Source organism: Aquila chrysaetos, chromosome 16 (assembly GCF_900496995.4).
Source record: "Aquila chrysaetos chrysaetos chromosome 16, bAquChr1.4, whole genome shotgun sequence".
Lineage (NCBI taxonomy): Eukaryota > Metazoa > Chordata > Aves > Accipitriformes > Accipitridae > Aquila > Aquila chrysaetos.
Window position 1 is genome coordinate 11,258,937 of NC_044019.1, and position 26,708 is coordinate 11,285,644.

General features: G+C 39.9%; 1 protein-coding gene and 1 long non-coding RNA gene across 2 annotated transcripts in view; one reads left to right on the top strand and one right to left on the bottom strand.

The window, feature by feature from the left end:
- Positions 1 to 4,769: 4,769 nt before the first annotated feature.
- Positions 4,770 to 8,981, bottom strand: LOC115351739. Its single transcript, XR_003926887.2, has 3 exons — positions 8,812 to 8,981; positions 5,286 to 5,372; positions 4,770 to 4,958 (listed from the first exon to the last, which is right to left on the bottom strand). It is a non-coding gene; the product is annotated as an uncharacterized LOC115351739 (long non-coding RNA).
- A 14,296-nt stretch (positions 8,982 to 23,277) lies between these two features.
- LOC115352082 (mucin-5AC-like) overlaps positions 23,278 to 26,708 on the top strand; it is a 43,917-nt gene continuing 40,486 nt past the window's right edge. Inside the window, exon 1 of the mRNA XM_030039745.2 lies at positions 23,278 to 23,350. Coding sequence (XP_029895605.1) covers positions 23,278 to 23,350 — 73 coding nt within the window. The remainder of the gene's footprint in view (positions 23,351 to 26,708) is intronic.

Below are 26,708 nucleotides of genomic sequence, written 5' to 3' on the forward strand. Positions count from 1 at the left end.
AGAGCAAGTGGAAAGACTTGCAGGGACTCCCTGAAACAAGACACAGAGTAAGTGAAAAAAAGAGAGCTGCAGTAGATGTAGTAGATCAGCCTTACAGGCTTCCTGAATTTTCCTTTACATAGGCCTTATCTTTGCTCTGAGTTATTGCTGACACAGACGAGGTAATAGCTCCAAAGTAAACCTTTCTAAAAACTGGGATGAATGAGATCAGTTATATCTCTCAAAAATAAATTGCCAATTTTTTAAACCATAGATAATAAAAAAGTCAATAAACAAACAGGTGAAAGAAAGTGATTGGCTTGGTAGCTCTTTATTGACACAGGTCAGATTACTGTGCAGGTCACACTGAACTATACTACTGTAGATAATTAATGTATATTACACCAACGCTAACACTAGAGGGCTCTAGGCTCACAGTTTACAAGCCTGAATGAAAAGATTTTCTGTCAAAACTTTCTTTCAAGGCACTTCGAAGTGAGCCACGTATAACTATTGCCTTGCTTTCAAATCATTCAGATAAACTTTGCTCTTAACTTACTCTTGAATCTACAGGCATCCATTCTACATAACATACCAAGACTTGTTTATACATCACTTAATTTTTTTTTTTTTTTCTTATCTGACCATCTTTGGAACACAAATAAATTGCATCAGAGAAATCATTCACTTAGGACAGAACTTATTCCATCTGTACAAAAAACATTCAAAGGTCTAATTTCAATATTGGCTGTCAGCAGTCCTTCCTTGGGCATTCATACACTTGCTCCCCACTCAGGACTCCTATAATGTAACCAAACTACTGCATGACCATCTTATTTTTCCCCTTTTTCACACAGCATTTTAAAACTCTGCAGTGTAAATAACAAATCACTAATAATCACTTTTCCACTATGCTTTGCAATTATCAGTAACACATAAAATATAACCTGAAATTATATGTCTATTCAGATTTACCACCTAGCAGTCCACTTCAAGTAATTCATTTCACTGTTAAAGCATGACAGCCAGCTTTTAAGCCACATCACATTCTGAAAACAGCTATGGAAAGACTTAGGATTGTTTGTGGCACAATCCAGGAGCAAGGCTGATAAAAGACAACTCAAAATCGGAAACCACACTTTATAATGGTAAAACCCAACTCAAAGGAGAGAGCTTTCTTCCTGTTCAATAGGTTTTGTTCTACCATTGCAAAAAAAGAGCAGCTCTGTTGCAACCAGCCAAATTAAAACAGTTTTATAATAGAACAGGAGACTAGTTCTATTTAAGCATTATTAATTTAATAATAAAGCAGTTATAAACACACAGAAAATACATTTTTACAAATGATGCAGTGCTCATGACTGTCAGATTTTTCTTTTACTCCTTACTGTTACAAAAAATCCCTTCTTTCTTGAGTCTCAGATTTCTTTTGGCATTCATTATAACTCTTATTTATAACTACAATTTGGTTATAAGGAACCAGCAAATGTTTGCACTGTTACAATAATTGTTGTTACTAACAATTACTCACATACTTAAAATAGAAATTTTGTCTGCTAACTCCTCTCCTGCTGTTACAGCCATGGATGCAAATAAAATCCCACTTTTGCCGCCCCCTCTTTTAAGAAAGTAAGGGCTGTCCAGGCAGTCAAAAATGGAGCCATTAAACATGAGCAATTATAGACATCTCATGCACTAAGTCTCACAAAATGCTGTAGACAACTGCATGAGTCTAGTAGCCGATTCTGAAACTAAACCATTGCTTCTGCACTTGCACCAGTCTAACCCCAAGGATATCCCTATGACTGTTACTGGTTTTCACTGATTTCAGAAAAAATAAATGCCAGAAATATTTAAGGGGAGCCTGACTCCAAGGCAAATTTGGAACTGGCCTAAGTTTGGGGGAATATTAGATGTGGACTCTGCAGCTGTTCCCTCACCCAGCAAGGAGCCAGTCAAAACCTCTCCTTCCACTTTAGCTGATCTCTAGGGAGGTTTAGGGTCAAAACTGAGCTTTATCGCATTGCTCAATGTCACACCTACTGAGGCACATGACTGCCAACTGCAACACAGGCACAATATGAGAATTGGCAGACGTATTATGACAGTAGGTGATACAGAATCTGTGGATAAGGCATTGTGATGGGTTGACCCTGGCTGGTTGCCAGGTGCCCACCAAAGCCGTTCTATCACTCCCCCTCCTCAGCTGGACAGGGGAGAGAAAATATAACAAAGAGCTTGTGGGTCGAGATAAGGACAGGAGAGATATCACTCATCACTTACCGTCACGGGCAAAACAGACTCAACTTGGGGAAATTAACTCACTTTATTACAAATCAACCAGAGTAGGGTAATGAGAAAAAAAACCGAATCTCAGAACACCTTCCCTCCACCCCTCCCTTCTTCCCGGGCACAACTTCACTCCCGGCTTCTCTACCAACCCCCCCCCCCCAGCGGCACAGGGGGAACGGGGATGGGGTTTACGGTCAGTTCATCACACGCTGTTTTCTGCCGCTTCATCCTCCTCAGGGGGAGGACTCATCACACTCTTCCCTGCTCCAACGTGGGGTCCCACCCACGGGAGACAGTCCTCCACGAACTTCTCCAACGTGGGCCCTTCCCACGGGCTGCAGTTCTTCACGAACTGCTCCAGCATGGGTCCCTTCCATGGCGTGCAGTCCTTCAGGAGCACACTGCTCCAGCGTGGGTCCCCCACGGGGTCACAAGTCCTGCCAGAAAACCTGCTCCGTGGGCTCCTCTCTCCACAGATCCGCAGGTCCTGCCAGGAACCTGCTCCAGCGCAGGGTTCCCACGGGGTCACAGCCTCCTTCGGGAAACCCACCTGCTCCGGTGTGGGGTCCTCCACGGGCTACAGGTGGATATCTGCTCCACCGTGGACCTCCATGGACTGCAGGGGGACAGCCTGCCTCACCATGGTCTTCACCACGGGCCGCAGGGGAATCTCTGCTCCGGCGCCTGGAGCATCTCCTCCCCCTCCTTCTTCACTGACCTTGGTGTCCGCAGAGTTGTTTCTCTTACATGTTCTCACTCCTCTCTCCGGCTGCAGAATCTGCCTGTCCCAACTTTTTTTCCTTCTTAAAAATGTTATCACAGAGGCGTTACCGCTATCGCTAATTGGCTCGGCCTTGGCCGGCGGCAGGTCCATCTTAGAGCCGGCTGGTATTGGCTCTCTCTCGAACACAGGGGAAACTTCCAGCAACTTCTTACAGAAGCCACCCCTGTAACCCCCCCCGCTACCAAAACCTTGCCAGCAAAACCAATACAGGCATAATAAACACCATCATGGAATGACCTCCTGCCACAGCAGAACTTTCTTATTCACATTAGTTGGTGGTTGCTCTGTGTTCTGGAGAATGAGATTATTCTACTTGATGCAGTTCTATCACTTGCTCTGCTAATAATGCTTTCGTGCTGTATGACCCCCTTCTAATGGAAATTCAGGTCCATTATTCAGATATCTGTTATTTTACAGGAAATGAGCATTGTAATTGCACTAAATATGTGCTGACTGAAGATAATGCAAAACAATACTGAATCACATGCTTCATGGCAAGGTGCAGTTGCATAGCATTCATAACAGAGAAGTTGTCACAGTACACTTGATCTAACAGAGGCATCTAAAAAACCTTTACCTTTAGCAAGGAAGCTATGGGATCAATATAATCCATCCCTCAGTAATCCTAGACAGAATTTTAATGACCAGTATTTTAACAGTCTTTTAATCTCAGCTGAGATTCCATCAGAAGTAATTTTTCAACCTAAATCATTCTCAGATTTCCAATATACTCTGGACTTTTATAAAAGAAAAAAGAAGTTTGTTAGTCACTGTAAATGTATATTATGTTGTTATAGATTCTCTATTTATTTTTATATGTGTGTGTGTGTGTGTGTGTGTGTGTAAAGACCAGCAAAGGTATATATGGGACAAACTCATCAACAATTCCACCTCTCATTTATCTTTTATCTTTAGTCTGAAAAGCTTAGCACCAGAAGCTTCACACACACAGTCTGTTAATTCAGGGCAATTACTAACCAGAAATAACAGAGTAGCCTGAAATTTTGTTTCAACCTAGAAAGCTGGAGGTCCTGAAGAAAAGGCATCTCTGAAGCAAGCTTTCCAGCAGAATACAAACATTTAGCAGAAAATTCACAAAATCTGGCTTTTTACATAAACAAAGAGTAGCCCCTTCCCATGTTAGCTTATCATTGATTTATTAGATCTGCTCGTAAATTCTTTCCTGAAGAATTCCTTTATGTCACTGTCTTTGCGAGAGGAACAGTGGGCTTGAGGGAAAAGGAGGAATGCCACCAAAAAGCGTTATGAACTTCAGTCATCAGACCACATGGATTCATCTGTGCCTTTCCACCAGTGCAAGAACTCACCCATGAAAGGAAGCCCTTCCATAGCAGTGAGCGACCAAGGCCTCAGATGTATTTACATAAAACCAGCACAGCCACTGCTGAATCACACCATGGAAAAGAGAGGAGACTTCTGTAGGATCACCAAAAAAGCCAGGTAGTGGAGGGAACACAATAAAAAAGTGCACCTCATGGGAATACTTGATCTTACAGATTGCCTTTATAAGTTAATGGCAGAGATATATTTGTGCAAAAATCTGGGCCAAACCTTTGTTTATACTTAAACTCCTACAAGTTCTCCTGTGACACAACTGCACTATAAAATTGATTTAAATTATCAGCCACTTATCTGGCACAAGGAAGACTTCAGCTGATTAAAGGACTACATGATCTACTGTAATCTGCCTGTTATCAGCTCTCCAGGCTCAGAGTACACCACAGGGACAGTGCGAAGAATAGCTCAAGTCTGCTCAACTCCTGTGAACCTCACAAAGCTCATGAGCTCTTCTGCCTCAGTATCAAAGAAGCCATTTTGGCACTCCCAAAGCAGAAATTCACACAAAACAGCAATCCTAAGCCACAAGGCCATCAAAGCTAACCTGCGCTCCAAGAGACAAGTTAAAACCTGTCAGCATTACACTGACATAACTACAGTGGACATGATATTAGCAGGATCTCAATTTACCTTACGGGAAAATACAAATATGTGCTGTGACTAATCTCTGAGACTTTCAGGAAACTATGAAAATAGCTTGGAGACTCTTTTTTACAGTTCATCCATCCCAACTGAAAATATTACTGAACATCCCAAATGCCTCAGTAAGCACACCTCACTTACCCAACTGAGGAAGCACATTTGAACAACACACAGGGATTAGAAATAAATAGACAAAAGTTACCAGAGAAAGACAGAGACTTTCTCCTACCTTGGTTCACTCATTCTGGTATGGTCACACAGGCATTATTCCATGATTTTTCTAGCACACATGACAGGAGCATCAGACCGTCATGTGCTGGGAATCAAACACAAAGTAGAGCATGAGGATTATGATCTTTCTTGCATTTATGATAGCAACAATAAAGAAGGGACCATCTTTCTAAAGGCAGGTTATTTTTTCAAGTTGTCAATTCACTTTAACCTCAAATCTCATTTGAGATTAATCTGATCTGGTGACGCGGCCAAGCTAAGCATTCAGAAACTGCCCATGATAAAGCTGCCCAGTAGCAAATTGCTTCAATTCTGGCGACTGTGTTTTTTAAAAGCTTATATCAAAGACAGAATTAATGCAATGCATTACAAATAATTTCTCACACAGAATTTAGTCACAAATGCCATTAAATAGTAAAGAATCAAACCACACTGTGCCCCACATGGCTCTTTGAAAACTCCTTTTACAAGGGCTCAGAGTAAACAGTATGGGATGAAACAAATTTACCTGAATGTGCCACAACTTTTTCATCCATGATGTAAGAGCATTTTGGGAGGGAGGAAAGAGAACAACCACCCACTGCCTTCATAGGGCTTTTCCCACTACAAACACCATCACAGCTGTCACAAACCGTTGAAGACAATGCTTCAAAAAGGTGGCAGCACAGGAGCTGTGAGGGGCTGGGCAGAAGGAAGTTGTGTCCTTCCCCGGGCCTAACCCCAAACTCAACAAGGTCCAGGAGTGTCCTCCTGAGAAATATTGAGAAATATAACAGAGAGGATGCCCTTCCCCAGGTGGCCTTCAGGTATGTGATCTTAAACCTGCAGGACGTGGGGCACCAGCAGCAGGAAACGCCATGCTCCTGGGTAGCTGGCAGCTGAGCAGCTAAGGCGGTCGGCCTGAGGTGTGCCACACTCCCTGGCTGTCATCGAGGCTGGGTAAAGCCCCCGAGGATGATGTCTGCCTAAAGGCGAGGTGTGGCCTGCCTCCCAGAGAAAGTGCTGCCCTTCGTGGGGGCTGCCGGCCATAGTCTACCTCAGCGCAGTCCCCCCCCCAGACGGAGGGGTGACTGGCACCACCCAGGCAGCACCCTATACCACACAGGCAGTGCGCCTGCAGCTCCAGGGATGGCAATTCACCATCACCATCACTTCAGCAGAAATGCAGTGAGGTATGTCCCTGCAGCGCTCTACTCCCACTTCTGTGGGAAACCTATTCTGAGAGGACTTGGCAAGTCTGCTGTGCTTCTGCTCATGGGACAGCAACCAAAACTGTGCCTGAAAGGCCTGGGACTTTATTTTCCCCTTTCTTTTAATTGCTCCTTTTTTTGTTTGGTTGGTTTTTTTACAGGAATTTGGGGTGGAACAACTCCATCCTCCCTTCCAAGCAGGCACCACAAATTAAATCATAGGGTTTCCACCCCAAAATGACTTAGTGGAGCACAAGCTAATCTGCCTCAGCAAGGTAACCTGTTAACTCATACCCAAGATTATATGTAAAGGGTGGAAAAGCGCTGGTGGCAAACTGCCCCCCAACAACTCCCAGGCCCTGGTAGCGCTGCTGTGGCCCTGCTGCAGCCCCAGGGCCAGCATCCCTTGGCCCCTGCGGCAAGGGCATGGCAATGCCCTGCCTCCCTCCTATATCCTCTGTGGCAAAGCACACACCATGCAGTATTTATACAGGTGGTATAAATACACAGTATTTATACACAGGTGAACAAAGAAACCTACCCCACCATTCTCCATAAAGTCCATTTTCTAACGTCACTGGGATTTGGTATGGTTTTAGCTTCCTTAAAGGTTAAAAGAGAGAAAAATGTCTCCAGCTGTTTTTTGAAAATATGTCCTTTTTCCAACCTCTCTTTTTATCAGCAAGTTTTTGCTGACTGATCCCAGTTGCCTGGCAGAGCAAAGTTGCATAGGTACTGCATTTTACAGTGTGCCTTAGCAGATGCTCCCCTGTCTCTGCCTGGTGCACATTTCTGCTCTGTTCACAGGGCCTTCAGGCAAGGCTGAACATTCTGTTAGTTCAGACAATGGGCTGAATCAGGACAATATAGGAAAGGCTCAAAGCTCTACATATTCCTCTCCGTAAGGTGTGCCAGACTGTGTTCTGGTACTGGTGAGAATCTGATGTGTCATACCAATGAACTCAGCTATCCTGACTGCAAAAATAATGACTGTCAAGATCAAACAGGTCGCTTACAAGGAAATAGCAGAATGTATGCAAGCACAGCCTGTTTGCCACCTTACCAAAAGAGCAATTCTATCCTTGCTTATATTTCTCGAGGCTATGTCTGTCTTGTTATTTATTCTTTGTTTTGTTCTTAATATCCGTTGTATCGTGCAGCTTAGTGCATATTTGTACTGATGATTATATTGCATCTCTTCTGTTTCATGATATAGGCTACTGTTTCATTCTTACTGACATGTATGTTTTCTTGAAATTTCAAAATATGTATTTGAAGCATTTTTTTAAAAACAATAATATGTATCTATATTTTAAATTAAATCCATAAGTTTTCACTTTTCTGAAGAAACTATCTTATTAGTCTCCAGGAAATATAGCTAGCTGCTTTCAGAATCACACAGGAAGTTTTTCACAGCTGTGCATTTTATTTATTCACCTATCAGTTGATGCATAGAACATCATTGGTCTATCTTGTCAAACTTTTGTACAATACAATAGCAAACAGAGTGTTCTGCTTGAGGCAGCAGGTTATTTTGTTCCTTTCTCCCAAAAAGTTGTGTGTAATCTAGGATGTGACTCATATTGCAGCTGTGTTAGGCAATCTGCATTGATATATATGAACTCTCACGTTAAGAGTACTTTCTGTGGTTAGTGCACAAGGATCCCAAAGGGGAAAGGATCTACAGGGAAAGTGCAGATTTGTTGTCTATCGTTGTTTGCTATTTCAATGAAATTTTTTCCTCTTATTTTCAGTAATCAATCTGGAGCTACTTGTGCCATTGCTTTTCTGAGGTCTACCCAGCCTTCTCTCTCTCTCAAATGAAGGTCATAGGTAATCGCCGCTCAGGGACTAGCTGGGTGTCGGTCGGCGGGTGGTGAGCAATCGCACTGCGCATCATTTGTACATTCCAATCCTTTCATTATTGCTGTTGTCATTTTATTAGTGTTATCATTATCATTATTAGTTTCTTCTTTTCTGTTCTATTAAACCGTTCTTATCTCAACCCGCGGGTTTTGCTTCTCTTCCAGATTTTCCCCCCCAATCCCACTTGGGGGGGGGGGGGGGCTGGGAGGAGTGAGTGAGCAGCTGCGTGGTGCTTAGTTGCTGGCTGGGGTTAAACCACAAAATATATATAGAAATATATATATGTTGCTAGATGTAAAAGGGACTTGTAGGACTGACTCCCACTAGCTGTACTGGTGCAACGTTGGTTTTTTACTTCAAGTAGAGCATACTGTAGTGTTACATTTACATGTCTATACACTGCATAGAAGACATATACCTATGTAACAACCATGTAGACAAATACTAAACAAGCAGTCAGTATTTTACCTGTAAACACATCCCAGAAAAGCTCCTGGGTCTTGAGGGATTGCTCCCAGCAGGAAAGATTGGTCCTGCTGGTATTAACATTGGTGTGTTTGGGGCAGTGGTGGTTGTTTTACTGAATCTGGTTTCATGGTAGGTTGTTTCAGGGTCCTCCACTTCTATCCATGCGTGTGACATCATTAGTTGCTGGTAGTGGACAAAGTCCTCCTTCTAACTGGAAAAACTGCTTTGCCCTTGAGTTCTGCAAAGGTTGAAAGTAGCTGTCATTTTATCCCTGATAATAAATCTCCTATTCATTTTGACAAAGGCTTAGGTATTTAACAGGCGTCACACAAACTGAATCCATACAGAGCAAACAGTCAGACAGAGACTGCTATTGTGGATGAGTTGTATTACCTTCACCCTTGTGCCTAAAAATGTCATTGTCTTGGCTCTACTCCAACACAATGCACATGCTGACAGATCAGAGCCTTGTAAAATAATTGCTGGTAGATAAAGTAAATCCTCATCAAAAATGTACTCTCTGATGAAAAGATCAATATAAGTAATCAAGACACTCTGTTTGGAAGCCATGTGAAGGCTACAGAAACACAGAAGGACTGGGAGTTTTGGTTGAAATATTTCTGTAAAAATCATGCAACAGCATGAGTAACATTCCTTTATAGGAGGGAATGAGTAGCAAGAAAAGGGTGAGCCTACTCTGTCTACTCTCTCTCCCTCTGTTTTTTCTTTTTTTCCTCTCCATGTCTGGGGTTTTTTTTCTAGTTTTTTGATTGCATTTCATTAAGAACATTTTCATTTGGGGCTGTGGGGTACTGGTTCTTAGTTGTCAACTCAGCAACTTTCTTGAGAATTTATGAAACTCTAAACTCACAAATAGCTGTGTTAGAACAACTGGGATTACTTATGTCTGTAAAGTCAGATTCCACTTAATACCCAATTCCAGTCCACGTACTTATTCAGAAAGGTAGTTTAAGAACATATGCATTTCAGAATAAACTAAATGCTTGCTTTGACATTAGTGTTACCCCACCACCTAAGAATACCACTCACATGGACTAGGATTTTCCTGTGCTAGGCACTATAATATACTATGGTCTGAATCAATTCTTTGAAATATGCAGATACATGCTTTGCCAAACTAGATTAGAGTTTAATTTTGTTTAGATCTCTCTGCATTGTCCTATTATTATTTATCTAGATATTTATTAAGTCATGGTGGTGTAGTAGAATGGCATACAATTACTCTCTGCTGTGCTGTACAAACATGAAACATGAGAATTCTTAGAGATAAAAGGTAACATAAAGACACGGAAGAGAGGAGAGAGAGAACAGTAATAGGCATCTAAGGTTACCTGTGCTATTTATGAAGCTTAAAGGAAACAGACAACTGCCTGAAACTGGGATTTTGCTAGTCATGTCAGTAGTAGTGTGGCCCCTGCTCTGCTAGTTTTAGGACAGTAGTCAGTGTTCACGAAGTGAACAGCAGCTATCAAAAGGGGGGGGGGGGGGACGGGGACGGACATGGACAAAGCTGACTAGAGACAGACACTTTTCTTAAACTCCAGCAAGCAACGTCATTTAAAGGAGACTGAGGTACAAGGATGTCCGCACACCACCTCCAAGACAAATAAAATTCAGAAGCATGACGTCCTTTCCATGGCTTGCCCAGAACAGTACAGAAAAGAATTCTTTATACAAATAGTTATAACATCCCATTCATTTTCTCACTTGCTAAGCTCTTTCTTTGACGTGCTATGTTGGCCATGGCCACAGATAGAGTATTGGGTTGGATGGACATTTCCTGTCTTCTACTGTGGTCGTTCTTATACCAAATCAACAGAGTGGAAGTAGTTCTCATCTGGATAAAACCAACACCAACTTACCTATTGTTCTTGTTTTACGTTAGTGTTGGGGGGAAAAAAACTCCAACTTATTAGCAAAGCAAACACGTATTTATCAGAAAGGTTTGATTCTGTTTCCCAGTATCTAGTTTACTTTTCTGCTGAATTACAGAATTAAGAGTTTGATTTGGCATCCATTGAATGTTTTACCACACAATGGAAATACTGGGATCTCTCCGTGCTAAATGTAACAACCTAGGATGGCATCAGCAGTTGCATGAACAGCTTGAATTCTTGTAAATTCTAATGAACAGTGTTTTGCTTTTCAAGTGTAGTTGTCAAGACATGCTTTTAAAACAGAAGCAAGGTCACCCCAAATTCCCTTATCCTGCAACACATTGATTTGTTAAATGATATATCAAGCAATTTATTCTTGCCACTTTCTAAACAGCTGGATCATTCTGACTGAAATACTTCCTGCTCCTCCTTCCAAAAATACTTGGCACAAGTAGATCAAAAGTCTGTAAAATCTCAACTAAATGATTAAAAGCTTGACCAAATCATAGCAATTGGAAAGAGGGTCTTAGCATGGAAAATGTTGTGTAATCACATCTGGCAGTGCTGTAAGGTAAAGATATAAGAAAGATTCAGGAACAAATCAAAACTACAGTCGGTCATGTTCTGGCTAATGTATAACTGATGGTTCAAGATACTAATTCATATCAGTAGATATGCAGTCATTCAGCTTCCACAATTCTGCATTATACATTGTCTTGGAATAGGAAGTTTTTTGCCCACTTAGTAAGCCAGCATGTGAAAGGATACAATCATTATCAAAGTATACATTATTAAAGGATTCATAAAATTTGTACAAGCTTCCATAGAAGTCTCTTCATTGATTTCAGCAGGAGATGAATAATGTTCTACATATGTTAAATTCTTACCCAGCTGTGAATAGAGGATATCTAAGGTTAATCGCTAAAATACAAGTGCAAATTCTTATGGTTTAACAAATTAGCATAATTTAAGAAAAATATGAATTTGCATAGATCTTTGTCATCACTTTCATTATCTGGATCTCTGGACTACAGAAAAAATACCCAAACACAGTTCTTTTCCCAAGGTGTTCTTTGCTAAATCAATTCAGCTAATCTTCCTGCCTGTAAGCCCACAAGAACAACTTTCCCACATTAACATTCAAGGGCCATTGAATAAAAAAGGTCTGAGGAAAATGATTTTTTAAATAAGTTTTGGTGTAGAACTGACTAAATTACATGCATAAATATACTTACATTCCTTTATCTTTATGAGCAAATATTAGGTAGAAGAGTGACTAATTAGCAGGTACACCCAAAAGAACAACCATAAGAGTTTCCTGACATTCTCTTCTCTTCTACTTGGTTTCAAAATATAATATACCAAAGGTTTTGCTCCATTCAGAACTTTTATATGGGTTTGATCCACAAATATTGTACCAAATAATTCTAGAGCCAGATGTCTTCTTGGGTACAGCTAATGTCTCTGATGTACAGAATGATCTCATTTAACTGTTCATGAGTGGTCAAACTGGAAATTCTTTCCCAAAGTCCTATTTGTCTTTGATCTTGATGTATACAGGATGTTGTTTCTGTTAGGAGCAAAGCAGCACTTTGGAAAAAAACACTGGATTGTCCAGGGTGTATATACACCATGCTCTGTGGTTGAGACCACCTTCGCCTTCATGATTAAGGTGTGTTAATCCAACAATAAGTTTTATTACATACAAGAGTCCCAAAAGGTTCCCTCACAGTTGACATGATTATGTTCAAACTGAATACAATGGAAAAACTCCTTATCAACTTGCAAGGGAGCAGAAAAGAAGTCAATTTATCTCTCAAATGTATAAAATGTGCCTAAAAAGTCCTTGAGATGGCCAAGTTTGTGGCTTGAAACTTTAAACATTACTTTGAAATTATCTTTGGAAATGTCACCACTGTACCAAACTGAGGGCTGCTGTGATACTGACCTGTGACTCATAAGGATAGACATAAGACATTGCATATGCCTCCATGTATGGAAGGACATGGCAGAGCAGATGTTTGGCTTCATCTGAGCAATACTCAATACAGTCAAAGCAGGAGGTGAAACACCACTTCCACGAGTAGAACAAGAGAGGACTAGTTCCTTTGCTCAGATTAGGACAACCTGAAAGCTACTTTAATTTGCTCCTAGTGCCAAGATATAACAAAGTCATTGCAGGTGGAAGAGCCCATTCCTACCCTCTGCACACCAAAATCTGGGAAAAAAGGTTAGCATTTTAAATTAGCAATTTTCAGTAATTAGGGTTTTTTACTCCAGTAGCAACCAGTATCAAGTTCCTATCATACTAGTATGTAAATGTAGAGACATTTATAATAAAATTCTTTTAGACATGCAAAAGATAGAAGGGAAATCACCCACACAGAGGAATTTTGCACATTGGCATTCTGCAAGGAAATCATAAAGTTGAAAATAAATTCAGGGACTCCTGACTCTCAGCAGACTGCCATAGCCACTTTTGTAAGAGACCTTAGCCCCACCAGATTCCTGTTAATGATCACACTGCTACTTTGATTCTGAATTATAGCCAATTTATTTTGATATCTTTTCTAATAATGTTTCTTGCAATATACATCAAGATTCTTACTGTGAATTGTGTCCTATCCACATTTATACTCAGACATACACAGAAATACCCAGCTTTTGTTTCCTAAGTACTTTGAATGAGTTGCAAGTGGTTTGAAACAGTTCAGCTGCTTTACCTACCCTATCAACAGATGGGTTAGGAGAGATTGACAGGTTGTTTAACACACTTCATCTTAGTCCTCAGCACTGGGTATATGGTATATTATGCTCTACATAGACAATGAGCTACACTATCTCAGGATAGTATGGATATGGGATACCCTAAGAAACATGTAATGAAATGATCTGTAGCCTCCTTTTTTCATTATGATGGGAAATTTCAAGCACTTCTATATGCAATGCTATTTAATAAACTACTTTAATATTTACTCATGACTTAGATGCTATCAAAAGAAGTTAGAGTTAACAGGTTTGAGTAGTTACTTGAGCTACAATAAGCTGCACACAGGAATTGTTATTATCAGAGCTGGAAGACACATCTTTATGGAACACAACTGTATTTCTGCTTCTCCAGTCCCTTTCCTGGTATTTCTGCTTCTTTTATACCCATATTATGCCCCTCTTCACTTCCCCTTTTCAGAATGGCAAGACATGTTTCTGCAGCGAGAAACAGTGATTGACAGGCTGCTTCAGGAGTACACGGCAAACATATGTCCAAGGATCTTATTTCCATGAAGGGGCAGAAAGCATGAAGTGCTCATGTGTGGAGGCGTTTACGAAGCAATAGGCAGGGTGAATACTGGAGTACAAGTAGGTGTTGCAAGCAGCACAGGTTGAGTTTAAAAGGAAGTTGGAAGGCCATTTGGCAGGACGTTTCGGTGAGTACAAACAGCTTGGAGTTGCAGAGGAGGCTGTTTGCTGTCTGTGGGTAACAATGGGATTGAAGAGTTAGGCAAAGGGGTGAGGGCTGCTGTAGAATATGCAGCTGAGGTGCATGGAAATCCATCAGCAAAGAAAAAATAGAGTGGTGAAGAAAAAAGCAGTGTGTACCCCTTCACACCATTGCCTGCTGTTTACTGAAAGAGAACCAACAAGCTCAGCAATGAGATGGCAGCAAGATTTTTGTTCCCAGGGACTGGTTTTCATATTCAAGTCTACCCTTCCTACATAGGATCCAAAGAGTTCATACCTTAACTCACAAATTTAAAGAGATCGTATGTATAGTGACATGAGTTTCACAAAGAGCCTGTGATGGGCAGGTATTTAGATGATGACCTTCAGGATCTCAGAGCACCTCTTCAGCATTGTATAGCCTCCTGTCTTAACTAAACCACTTTAATACCACACTATCTGCATTTAATCTGATCCTCAAGCTTCTTATCTGTAAGCAGGGTACCTGAGTACCTTTGGCTATGACATACAAGAATGTAAATGAGATGAGAATCTTGCTCATTATGTTCAGAAAGCTGCAAGAATAGTTTTTACTGTTCTTTGCAATGTTTCTACAGATCAGTCAGCACGATTGTTGAATGTGGTCCTAAAATACAGTTGAGTTTGGATGAAATAAAATTGCTAAAGTTGTGGAAACTGCCGCCTTCTTTAGAGACATATGCCACAGAAATGAGAAGAAGTGAAGCCTGGTTCATTTCAAATTCTCTTGGGGAATTTGAAACTAGAAGTGAAGAAACAAACCCCCTTACAGCTATCAGGATCATCTCCTTCAGCAGCTGCAATATATTAATTATGGTAAACCAGCAGAGCAGCATGCATATACGTGCATACATCAAAAGGTTACAATGTGCAAATAATAAATAGAACGGGTGACTTGCAGCCTCTCCCAGAGCAAAGCCTGACTGCATGAGATCCATCAACATTTTGCTTTGACTGGTTGTTAAATACCATATGCAGAATGGCAATTAATTTAAACCAAGTGCGAATTGCTTTGCATGTTCTTTCTGTTTGTAGGGAACAATACTTAAAATTAAAACTCACCTCAGCAGTAAAAGAGTAACAGTAAGTAATACTGCTCTATTACTTTGAAACCTTTTGCTGCAACTAGAAGCAGTCAAACAGTGCAGTCAGAGAAACTTCAAGATTCTTACTGTGAATTGTGTCTTATCCACATTCATACTCAGACATAAGCAGAAATACCCAGCTTTTGTCTCCTAAGTACTTTGAATGAGTTGCAAGTGGTTTTAAACTCAGTTCAACTGCTTTACCTACTCCAGTAGTGGCAGGCAGCACTTTGATGTCCCATAATTCTTGGTTGGTCTTAAAGGATGATGTTGCAGTCTGTGGAAAGCAGGAGCTTGCTTACCCCTATTCCTGCCTAGCTTCTTTGTCTGATTAGACTGGGGCAAGGGAAATAACACCAAATTCACATCCATTCTTTGCATCTCTTATTCTGTTTGCTGGCTGCAGAACATACTCAGCGAGCAGGTGCTGAACTCACCATCAGCCTGGACTGTGTTTTGAATGTCTAGTCCTTACTAGTGTTTTGACAGATAGCATTCAGAGAGCATTGTAACAGGGTAATATAGCCACAGCTGCACAGCTCACAGCCCTTCTCCCCCATGAATATGGCAGCCCTTGTGATGTCTTATGTACAGGACAATGCCTAGGGATTCAGAAAATCCTACTTTTAGGAAGGATTTGATGAAAGATGACTATATATAGAAAAAGGAATTAAACTAGAACACTGATTCCCTGTCCCTGAGCAGACAGAAGAGCATTTAACGATCTCATGGTGATTTTTAAACATTAAAGAGGAGTTCTGAAATTGAAATAGGAATAAGTAAGGAAAAGAAAGATTGAAACAGAATTAGTAGGAAAGGGAAAAGGCTTACAGGTGCTACTGCAGCATCTAAATGTGCTACAAGAAGAAAAGGAGGGCTTGTATGAAGTCCTAGAAGCTCCCTCCAAAAAATTTCATGCAGCAAATGTTAGCTATAAAAGATGTGTTTTCAGTTCATGTACCCAAGAATTTTGAGAAGCAATAGATCATAAACCACAAAAACTAATTGATTCCTGTAGTTGTCAAAACTTTAGAAAATCATTAAACTCATGGTGGATAATCTTGCACAAAATGGTGATGAAATTTTGGAGCCGGGTCATTCACTGAGCCGGTTCTCTGTGGGAGTCATAAGAGTGCCAGGGAGGGAGTGGTCATGTGTAGCCACTGCAGGGGAAAAGGAGATAGCAGCAGCTCTGCTTTAGGTGGGTTTGAACTTCTTGGGAACCACGTCTTAACTAATGGGGTAGAACGGGATGTCACAGGTGTCACAGAGGAGAGCAGTGGGAGGAACTGCTGTGGTCGTCTGCACTGATCATTAGCATCAGCCATCACAAAACAGATGGACTCTGCTGCACACTTGGTAGCCCACAACAAAACTATATTGTGCTTTTATTTGCAAATTGGGCTATTCCAGGAGTCAGTTTGCGTAAGACTTTTCTCAATGTGTAGTTTGTCTCATACTCTCTATTGATGATAGAGAGGGAAAGAGGGAGCAGAAGACCCATGAACTGAAAACTGAATTGTTGCATTGTTGTTTGTCTGCTCACGACAAAGCCAGGTAACTTCCGTTAATCTGAAGAATAGGGCAGACAAGGAGAATAAGGGATGATAAGCTTGACTCCTTAGGCAGAAGTTCAGCTGAGCCTCTAAACTCAGTCAGCACTCCAGACAGGAGTTAAACTTAGATCCTGGTCCCCACATACAGTCTTCAGTCTGAACTTAAAGTTGCCTACCAATATGGGCATAAATTTAGTCTGTCAAGCATTGAGGATATGCGCAGCACTAATAAGCATACTCAAATCTGAACAGTTTTTCATAGAACAGATGCAGAAATGACTCACCAAGTATCACTGAGAATGTGTCTTAATACAGGAAAAAATACACCAAAATGTGTTCAACAGCAGATTCTGAAGTAGCCAAAGAAATGCAAATGAAAACTTGAGGGTGCTTTGGAAAAAAAGAATTAATACAATGAGGGGCTACATGCAATTACTGGGGCAGGAGAAATAATTATGCCAAGCTTGTGGAGAAGAAAAACAAAGGAAAAAATGAACTATATCTAAGTCTCCCACCAAGGATTCAAAAGGCCAGATTTGGCTCATATATGTTATTAGTATCACACAGAATAAGCAATTTATGAAATGAAGAAAAGATGCACAGGCAAAGCAAAAGCACAATGACATATAGGACAGTGAATGCCAAACAGATAACAAAGCATCAGTGGTGATATTAGTCCAGAAAGGCATACTCAGCACTATGCAGAAGAGGAAAAGAAAACTGAAATACAGCCAGAAAAACCAAATGAGAGCTATAAACACCATCTTAAAACTGTGAGAACCGAGCAAATACTGAAGTTGAAAAATCTACCAGCTGAGTTTTCAGATAGCACATACAATGGAAAAGTTGTGCTTTCAGCTGAATTAAGTGCACAATGAACCTAAGGACATTAAACCTGGTAAAAATAATTCACCACATACATATATACATTTTCCCAACTCTAAAAAAAAAAGCACCCAACAGTCAAAAATACTGAGATAAGACAAGGCATGGTAGCTTTCTGGCAGCAAAGCTATTAAATTTTTTCCAGATATTTTTACAGGATGGCAATTAGACAAAAAAATGATTCAGCCAGTACAGCTGAGTACTCACATAGTTAAAGCCCAGGAGCAAGAATTACAATAAGAAAGGTGTTGAGCTCACCTGGGTTACATACTGACCATGTAGAAGTCAAGCAAGCTGTGCACTTAAGAAGAGATATTACATTTGAAAACCAGAACATGAATGACCACATGTCATTAATTCAATTTGAAATGCAGAGAAGCCATTGTTGCCAAGGTATTAGACATGAGTTTCATTTATTTTTCTTGCATCTTTCATTCCCCTGAGTTATGGTGAGCAGAGCAAGAGCTCTGCTGTTCCTTGCCTGCCAACTGTTCAAGATACCAGTTACAGGCTCCTTTTCCAGATCCTTTAAAACAGAATCAAGAAAAGGGAAGACAGCACAACTGTGCACTTAATGTGTCACTCTGTAATTAAGGAACTATGACTAATGTTACTGAAAAATGAGGCAATTTACTTAATTTCTTCTAGCCTTCACTACTTTTAGCTCTCACTTGTTTTCCATTTAGATGATCTAATCTCTACAGCCAGACTTTTCTTCCATACTCCCTAGTACCTTGCATAACCAGTGCTAAAGTTACTGTAGCAAACTAAAAAGCGCTAATAACCATATACAGCAAAAAGCTCATCTGCCATTCACTGTCAGAGTTTAACACTATCTCCACATGCTTTTCACAGTGAGGTGAAAGCTGTGCGCAGCTTTGTTTTCCATGGAGAAACGTCTCTGAGATTTCTCAAGTGGTGTGACACGTTATACTAAAGAGAAAACAGACTGCATCACCTATTCCAAGAACCAGGGAAAGGAGCCTATGGACAGAGTGTGTCCACCAGTTTCTTCCACAGTGGCAGAGCATGTATTTATTAGGGGGAAATTAACAGGCCATTGAAAAAAGGGTGGAGAGTGAGCATGAATCCCTGGGTAGGACTGGAAAGCAAAACCCTGGTGAGTCACCTGTAGACTGATGGAAGGAAAGCACAGTTGAGGCCATCAGAGAAAGGTGAGAAAAGCATGAGCAGAGCAAGCCAAGGACAGAAACTAAACCTCTACAGAGCTAGGTTGAAAGGGTGTGCTGGATCCTGTGCTTAGATTAATGCTAACTTGGTTTATGATAATTGCAGACTGTCATTACTTTACATTACTATCCACACCACAATAAATATTCTCTTCTCTAACCAATCCAACTATTCATCCATTTTCTCAGTTCACATGGCAGGCAAGGACTTTACAGCTCTGAAGCACAATGCAGCTTTACCCGGGTCCCAGCTACCTCTGGTTTATCACACTTGTAAGGAGGTAGAAGTTCACAACACCAGTGGAGTTGTAATTTGAACACAGAAGGTTTCATTAATAGCCTTAATACTACCACTTCCTACTTTCTGGATGCTTGCCTTTGCCACCCTCATATTATAAGATCTACTTTCAGGTTGTAATTATAGTATTTATAGTATATATGATATCCACATTTTATCTGGCATTTGAAATTTTGCATTAAATGGGTATAATCAACATCTCAAATTTTGTCCCTATTTCTGTGCAAGAAACTAGGAAGAAAAGAGAATTGGAGAGATAATATACATTGTCAGAATTATGGGTCAAATAACATATATTGGATTTACTGTTTACAAGAGGTACTTTTAGTGACTGATCCATTGGTATAGATTTTTGATACAAGATCAAAATAAGAGTCAGAAGTATATGTGTAAGCTGGATCCTTGGCCGTTGTAATTAATTTCCAATAACCTCCTATAACATGAGCTGGTCTATATCAACTTTACAAATCTATTCTAAATTAATTTATATGTTATTTGACACTGGGATGTCAAGAAAACCTTCTGGGTTTCACACAGCATTAAAACTGAGAAAAACAGACAAAAATGTGGGAAAGAAACAGAAATGCTTTCAACACCTCCCTGAACATTCCCTCCTACAAACAAAAGTGCTTTGTTTTAGTGCCAGGCAATACCAAAACTGTGGTCCCTTAGTGGATTCCTGGTGTACATTAACAATAAAGACAGCTACGTAAGTTTCTGTTATTAAAATACTTGAAAATTGCTTCTGAGGTTTCTTACCCGTCATACAACTGAAGAGGACACCTTGCTCCTCCCTATCTACGTAGGTAGGCTTTTTTCACTGTACCATCTGGGAAACTCAAAAGTCCTCCAACTACTTTTTTTTTAATCTACAAGAACCACTTGGAGCAACCACCCATGTGGCTAATAAACATGTTTACTTAAACCCTTCTGGTTTTCATGATACTCTCATCTACAGATATGATTCCCCCAGCGATCAGTAAAATCTCATAGCCTGATAACTTTCAAAATTTCATAACCCACCTAACAGAGTGACCTGAATTTCTTCTGTACCTGTTTTCTTATTACCAATTTCACCCACTCCCTGTGGTGGAGAGGGAGGAAGAGAAGGAGGCTGTGTGGTTGGATAAGCTGAACATCATTTGAATATCACTGCTCCCTGGAGATCAAACATTTCAGTCTGAGCAGAAGCAATCATAACAACTCCAGAATATGTAAAGATTTGAGAAATATTTCTGAGCAACACCTTTTGAAGAACACCTTCAAATACAACTGGGACAACCTTCACAACAGCTACATAATACTGTGCACTGGTACATGCTTAGTGAAGCAGCATATTCAAGTTTGACATGCATTGTTCTAGTCACAAAGAGTTATAATGAGTGAAAACTAAAAACTGTCTTAGAAAAAGAAAGAAATGTTTGATATTAGCACTCTGCTTAGCAACAACTCCAGTAAAAGAGACAGGGCAAAGGAAAAAACAGCCTTAACCCCACTGACAGACCTAGTTATCCTAGCTACAGACACCCTCCTCACTTTCACCATATGAGTATCAAAAGCACTAATTGCCCCCTCAGAAAACTCCTCCCTTTATCAGTAGTCCCTTGCTCTAGTACATCCAATGGGAAACAAGAAACTCTCTCCAAATGTTTTAAAGTAACAGAAGAGGATCCTGGTGTTCTGTTATTCTCCTCATGCAGAGGTGGATGTAACTGAGAAGGGAGGTAAGCTTTGCTATTTCTGACGATCATATGTAGCCTACTGCTAAAGGTATATGCACATTAGTTGCTGAAAGCCTAGTCTCTTGGGTGGCTTGCTTAATTGCTTAAGTGAGACTAGTGTATATTTATTTAATATAGCTAACTGGTCACGTAAACAAGATATCATTTGTCTTCTCTATGTACAGATGAATTTATATTCATTAAGAGTACTGGCACAGAATAAAACAACGATCTATGGGCAGGAAATCAAGTATTTTCTTTTCTCTTGGTCTGCTGAAGCATGAAGACATAGATCTAGGGTGTGTAAACAGCTTACTACTGATTATGAAGATGTAACTTCATTAAACATCCTGGATATTTTGACAGGGAACATGTTTCATGCTATAGCAGGCCAATATGTTGACTTAAGTACCCCAACCTTGCCATAGCAAGTTACCACTGATTTCAGTCCAAAAATCAAATCCACCTCATAAAGGAACTCTTTTTTGTTTATTTTATAATAATAGAGTGAGTATCTAATATATTTAGTGCTAAACAAAAGTGGAAATAAGGGCTGAACTGAAATAAATGGAAAAAAAAAACCCACCATTCAGTTCAGTAACACCTGAATGGAATATTGTATTATACTTTCCTATTCTTTTACTGAAATATTTTAGAGTTTGTAATTGTGGGGTAGGCTTTTGATAAGAACCCAAGGGAATTAGGCATCCAGCTGTGATCACATTTTACAATTAGGACACCTTCTCAACTTTGTCTCCTTACCCTGCTTCAGCAAAAATGACAAATATCAGTAGAGACTGCTGAACTGAATCTTACCAGGCATGCCAAAGATAATACCGTCCCTTTTTACACAAAGAAAGTCCTTTCTGCATATCTACAGATCCTACTAGTATACATCTTTTTTTTTTTTCTCTCTCTCCTGTGGCTCCCCCACCTGAAATATATCTCCCAGGTGCCTCTTGCTAAATCCCCCACTAAGCAGCAGCTCTCATTCCATTTCTTATGATGCAGATTTTTGCATTCATCAGCCACCTTCATTCTCGTAAACTGGCAGGAGGCTGAAGATCAACTGAGGGCAAACGTTATGTGTATACCAAGTGCTGGACTGTGCATCATTTTTACCAAACCTAGCAGATTTAAAAGAATGGTTTCACTAACTTTGAACGTTTTTGTCCACCGTTTCCCGTATTAAAGTAAGGTCTATTGACCTTGGAAAGAGACAGAAATCTGCCCAGAGCAACTCATCCTAGTCCTCTCCAATGCCAAGCTAAAAAAGGATAAAGTGACATCAAGTAGCAATACTGTCTGTGTTTATTGAAGTATACATTCATTCCTGCTTTTGAAATGATAATCCAGTAGAACTGCAAAAAGCCAATATTCAGAAAAAAAAATGTTAAAAATTTACTGGCAAGCCTTATAGGCCTGATTCATTGCCTGTTTCTCTAATTTGTAGTCCTTATAAGTCCATAGATGTGAATGGAATTACACAGGAATGATACTGAAACAATGTGATTGTGATCGCAGGCCATAATCAATCTAACATTTTTTTTCTCCTACAAAGCTGGTGTAAGGATGAAATTACTCCTGATACTTGCCATGAGAAGGCAAAATCAGAATATGCAGAGAATTCAGAAGTAGGTTTCAAGGTTTAAGCCCATCTCTAATAAATGTAGGATACAGTTTAGGTGAAGCTAGCTTAATGTTCCTCACATAGGTGTTTAATGCTTGTCAGTGCCACACAGAAGGGTTTCCACGACATACACTCAGTGTGACTGTGTGATAGTACAGGACCCTTCAAGGTTATTAGTCCATTCGTTTTAGAAGATAGCTGCCCCAAGAGGCACAGCGTGACTTCCTAATGCTGGGTCTCCACATAGGAAATACTCCACACCTCCTCAGACTTCAGAAATAAGCAGGATCTTTTTGCCAAGGAGCTGCCTGGCATCAGTTACAGTATTGAAAAACCTAGAATAGTTACTTGCATGCCATCTGCACAACTGTAAAGCAACACCAAATTAAATTTGTTCCAGGACCTGTTATTGGTGGAGGAGTTGTGTTTGATTTGCAGTCATGTTATGTTTCTTTATTAGATTGAACCTTAACAAAATATATGTATGTATATGCATATACTCCTCCCAAAATGCAAATACCATTGGCCAGCTTCTGAGGAAGGAAGAGCATCCTCTGTTTACCTGTTCATTTGCTAAAATCCCCCAAACCTCACCTTACTAGACTCTCTGAATCAATCTGGGACTGAAGCCAAAGTCACCTATTATATAAGACCGACAGAGCACAGGTGAACTACTCCTCCTGACCAACGTCAGACCCGACATCCTTGTGCCAGACTCCACTGAAGATGGGGTTTGGCAGAGGGATATGGGTACCAGAATGGGCTTTCCTGTTAGCAGTTTGCTGTATCCATCAGATAGGTAAGAAGTTCTCTTTTTTATTGGGAAAAGAAAAAATACTCTGTTTAGATCTAATAATATATTTTAAACAACTATACTCATTTTATTGTTTCACTTAACAGATGGTTGCATTTAAACAAGATTTCTTTATATCTTTTTTTTCCCATTTTCATTAAATATTTAATGTCTGTCTATTAACTGGACTGATTTAATTTACTATTGCCTCAAACTGCTACATATAACTGCATTTGGAAGATAGCCTTGAAGATCAAATCAAAAAGAACCATTATTCATGTCTTAAAATGTCAGGTTTTCAGTATCACTTATGCCTTACAAAAGCATTTTATTCCTGTTGCATTTTGTATTAGGACTGATTATGAATGTTATGGTTTTTCAGAAATCTAAAACACTACATTTTCCAGTTGCTAGATCAGACCACTGGTCAATCTTTTCCAGTATCTTTTCACCTACCAGGAGCTAATACCAGATTCCTCAAGATTTCTTGCAACTTCTCTTGCAAAAGAGACTAGAAGGGAATATTCATGTGGCAATGATTTTCAGTAACTAACTATGCATTGCTAATACCCTATGCAAAATATTTATATAAATTACTGATGTTAAATGTGAGCAGGACTGGGAGATTTATCTGACACATGCAATCCATCATTTTGTATGGGTTTTTTTCTCCTGTCAATACTATATCCATCAGGGCTGGTCTTGGCAGTTTTTATTAGTATGAGTAGCTCTATTAAGTCAATGGGACCACTCAAATTGAAATTACTTGCATGAGTACAAGCTTGCTAAGTTAGTCCCATTCATGTACAGTAATTACTGCCCTGTCAGCCAACATTTTTAAATCTTCAGATTGCCTATGTAAATTTATCTTGCATATCATTTTCAAAACATTGACAAATGCAAATATAATCTTAGGCTACTTTATAGTTTGTGAAATAAACACTAAAATACTGGCAAGTTGATTTAAGCACAAAATAAAACAATCACTTAGAGTATAAGCTTACGTTTAGAGTTACGCAATGTCAGTCAAAAGCATCTTCAGCCATTCATTGAACAAGAAAGTTATTTGTATTGCGCAATGCTAATCTGATGAGTAGTGGTTAGACAGTGTCCAGCAAACCCCTCTTTACTTGAATCACACTCTGTGGAAAATATTTTCAGACATCCTGAGTGATTAAAGAATATTGGCCCACACACATTCTCTGTCTGACTTTATATTTTGGGTCAAATACTAACTTTTATAAATTGATTGTAATGATAATTGCATATGTGGATTGGCAGCTGGATATAGACTTAGTAAGGTGCATCCAGAAATATTTTTAATAATTAGGTCAGTTCCCAAATTATCAAATAGTAAATTATCTTGAATATTCTTACAATTGAGAGACACTTATTTTTATAATCATCCATAACATGGCATTGTGCAATTGCTAAATAAACCAATGCAGCTAGAATTTCCTTGGGAATGATGTATTTGCTAAGCAAATAAAAGGCCCTGCTGTTTCCTTGAGAAAAATTAACAGACCAAAATACGTTTATACTCTTTTGCTCTGCTACAAAAGTTCTTATGCTAGAATAAACATTCTGTGATTCTATGCCTGCTGAGATTCCTATAGATGTGTTTGGAGAGACCAAATTCTGGCCTATTATTAAGACTTATGGAGGCGTTTTTCTCACCTGATCAGTATCAATTATAATGATGTGAATGCATTTACCTAATTATATTATCTGTGATACTGAAAGACTAACAGGAAATGGAAAATGGTTAAACACTGCCCTAAGTTACTTCTTTGTGCATCACTAGTGGTCACGCACAAAGTTAAATGAGAAAAGAATTAAAATCTTAGATCTGAAAGAAACTGCAGACACTGCAGCAACTTCTAGATATGGTGAGGCTTCCCAGAACCCTCTCCTCCAAAGCCATCAGTCTCTTGGGGACCTCTTTGGGAGTGGGGGCTTGAATCTCTTCACACAGGCATCCTTCAGCTCTGCGATCAAGTACTCAATCTGCTTACGTGGTAGGCACAGCCAGAAATTACATTAGAAAAATAATTTTTTAAAAAAGGTGCTCCTGATCTGGTTATTTTTAAGGCAAAGGTAGTTGTCCAGCTTTCATGGAGGTATCTTGGGTTGAGGTTCTTAAGTGGAAGAAATGCTCAGCAAGGAATGTAAGCACCAAAGGGGACTGGGGTTTATGGCTGACTTCAGCATTTCCCTGTTTTCCACCAACATGGCTCCTTGTTCAGTGAGATGGGTGTTATGCATCCCGTTCTGAGTCAGTGAACTGTTCCCACCTATTGCATAAGGAAAAAGGGGGCTTAACTTAGGACTAAATTACATAGGCAGTTCTTCTTTGACTGAGAAATTCTCCAGACACCTAGAGTGCTCATTCACATACTCCTCATCAGGATTAAGATATTAGCCATTCCATCACCTAAATCCTTTGAGGATTTAGACTTGGCAGGTTATAGCTACATGTTAGTCAACATGTTCTAAGCGTGGTTATCACATGCTGACAGGATTCAGTCTTTCACAAAATAAAGTTGTAGCCACTTTTCTTTTACAGGAAATGCCTGCCATATTTATTTATAAAAGACAAGAGCTTAGAGCACCAACCTAGGAGCTCCGGGTCAGTCTTTTTCTAGCATGAAATTGTTCAGGTCAATATTTGTCATTTCTCAAGTCTTTGCCAATACGTCCTCTGGTATGGTATTACTGCACCATGCATGGAAAGGAATTTAAAACTTACAGAGTCATGATAGAAGGAGAACTGATCTGGAAAACAGTTCATGTAGTTGATCCATTTAACTGGAGGTACAAAAATAAGCCTTGAAGCAAGGCACAAGAATAGGACAGTTTTGATGTAGCTGAGTGCCCTAATCATGTGGTCACATGATCATGGCCTATTTTTTCCTCCTTTGTCACTGTCCCTCTGGTTTTGGCACCACGTCTCAGCTTCAGGTGGGGTATCAAGAACCCTTGGTCAAATAGACTTTGAGTATGATGTTTAAGGTTTTCTGCAGAGAAGATATGAGTTTGAACCATCTCAGAGTGAGAAGAGGGGTAGAACAGGAAACCTGGTTTCTCTTGGTTTCTTCTCCTGGGTTACTGCTCAGGCTATGGGCCCTTGTATTATCACCCAGAGGTACCTTCTTGCATCCAGCTGTAAAACAAATCTAGATCCCTGATTGAGGCTTTAGATTTGCTCTGGAAGAAAAGGCCCTATGCTTAGGTACTAAAGAAAATGGCATACAAATATCTGAACCGGTATTAGATCAAGCCCTAAGTCCCTTGTTTCTTTTAACCAGTTCTGGTCCTTTTCTTATTATTACCTAGCTACTACACAGCAATTTTAATAAATGAC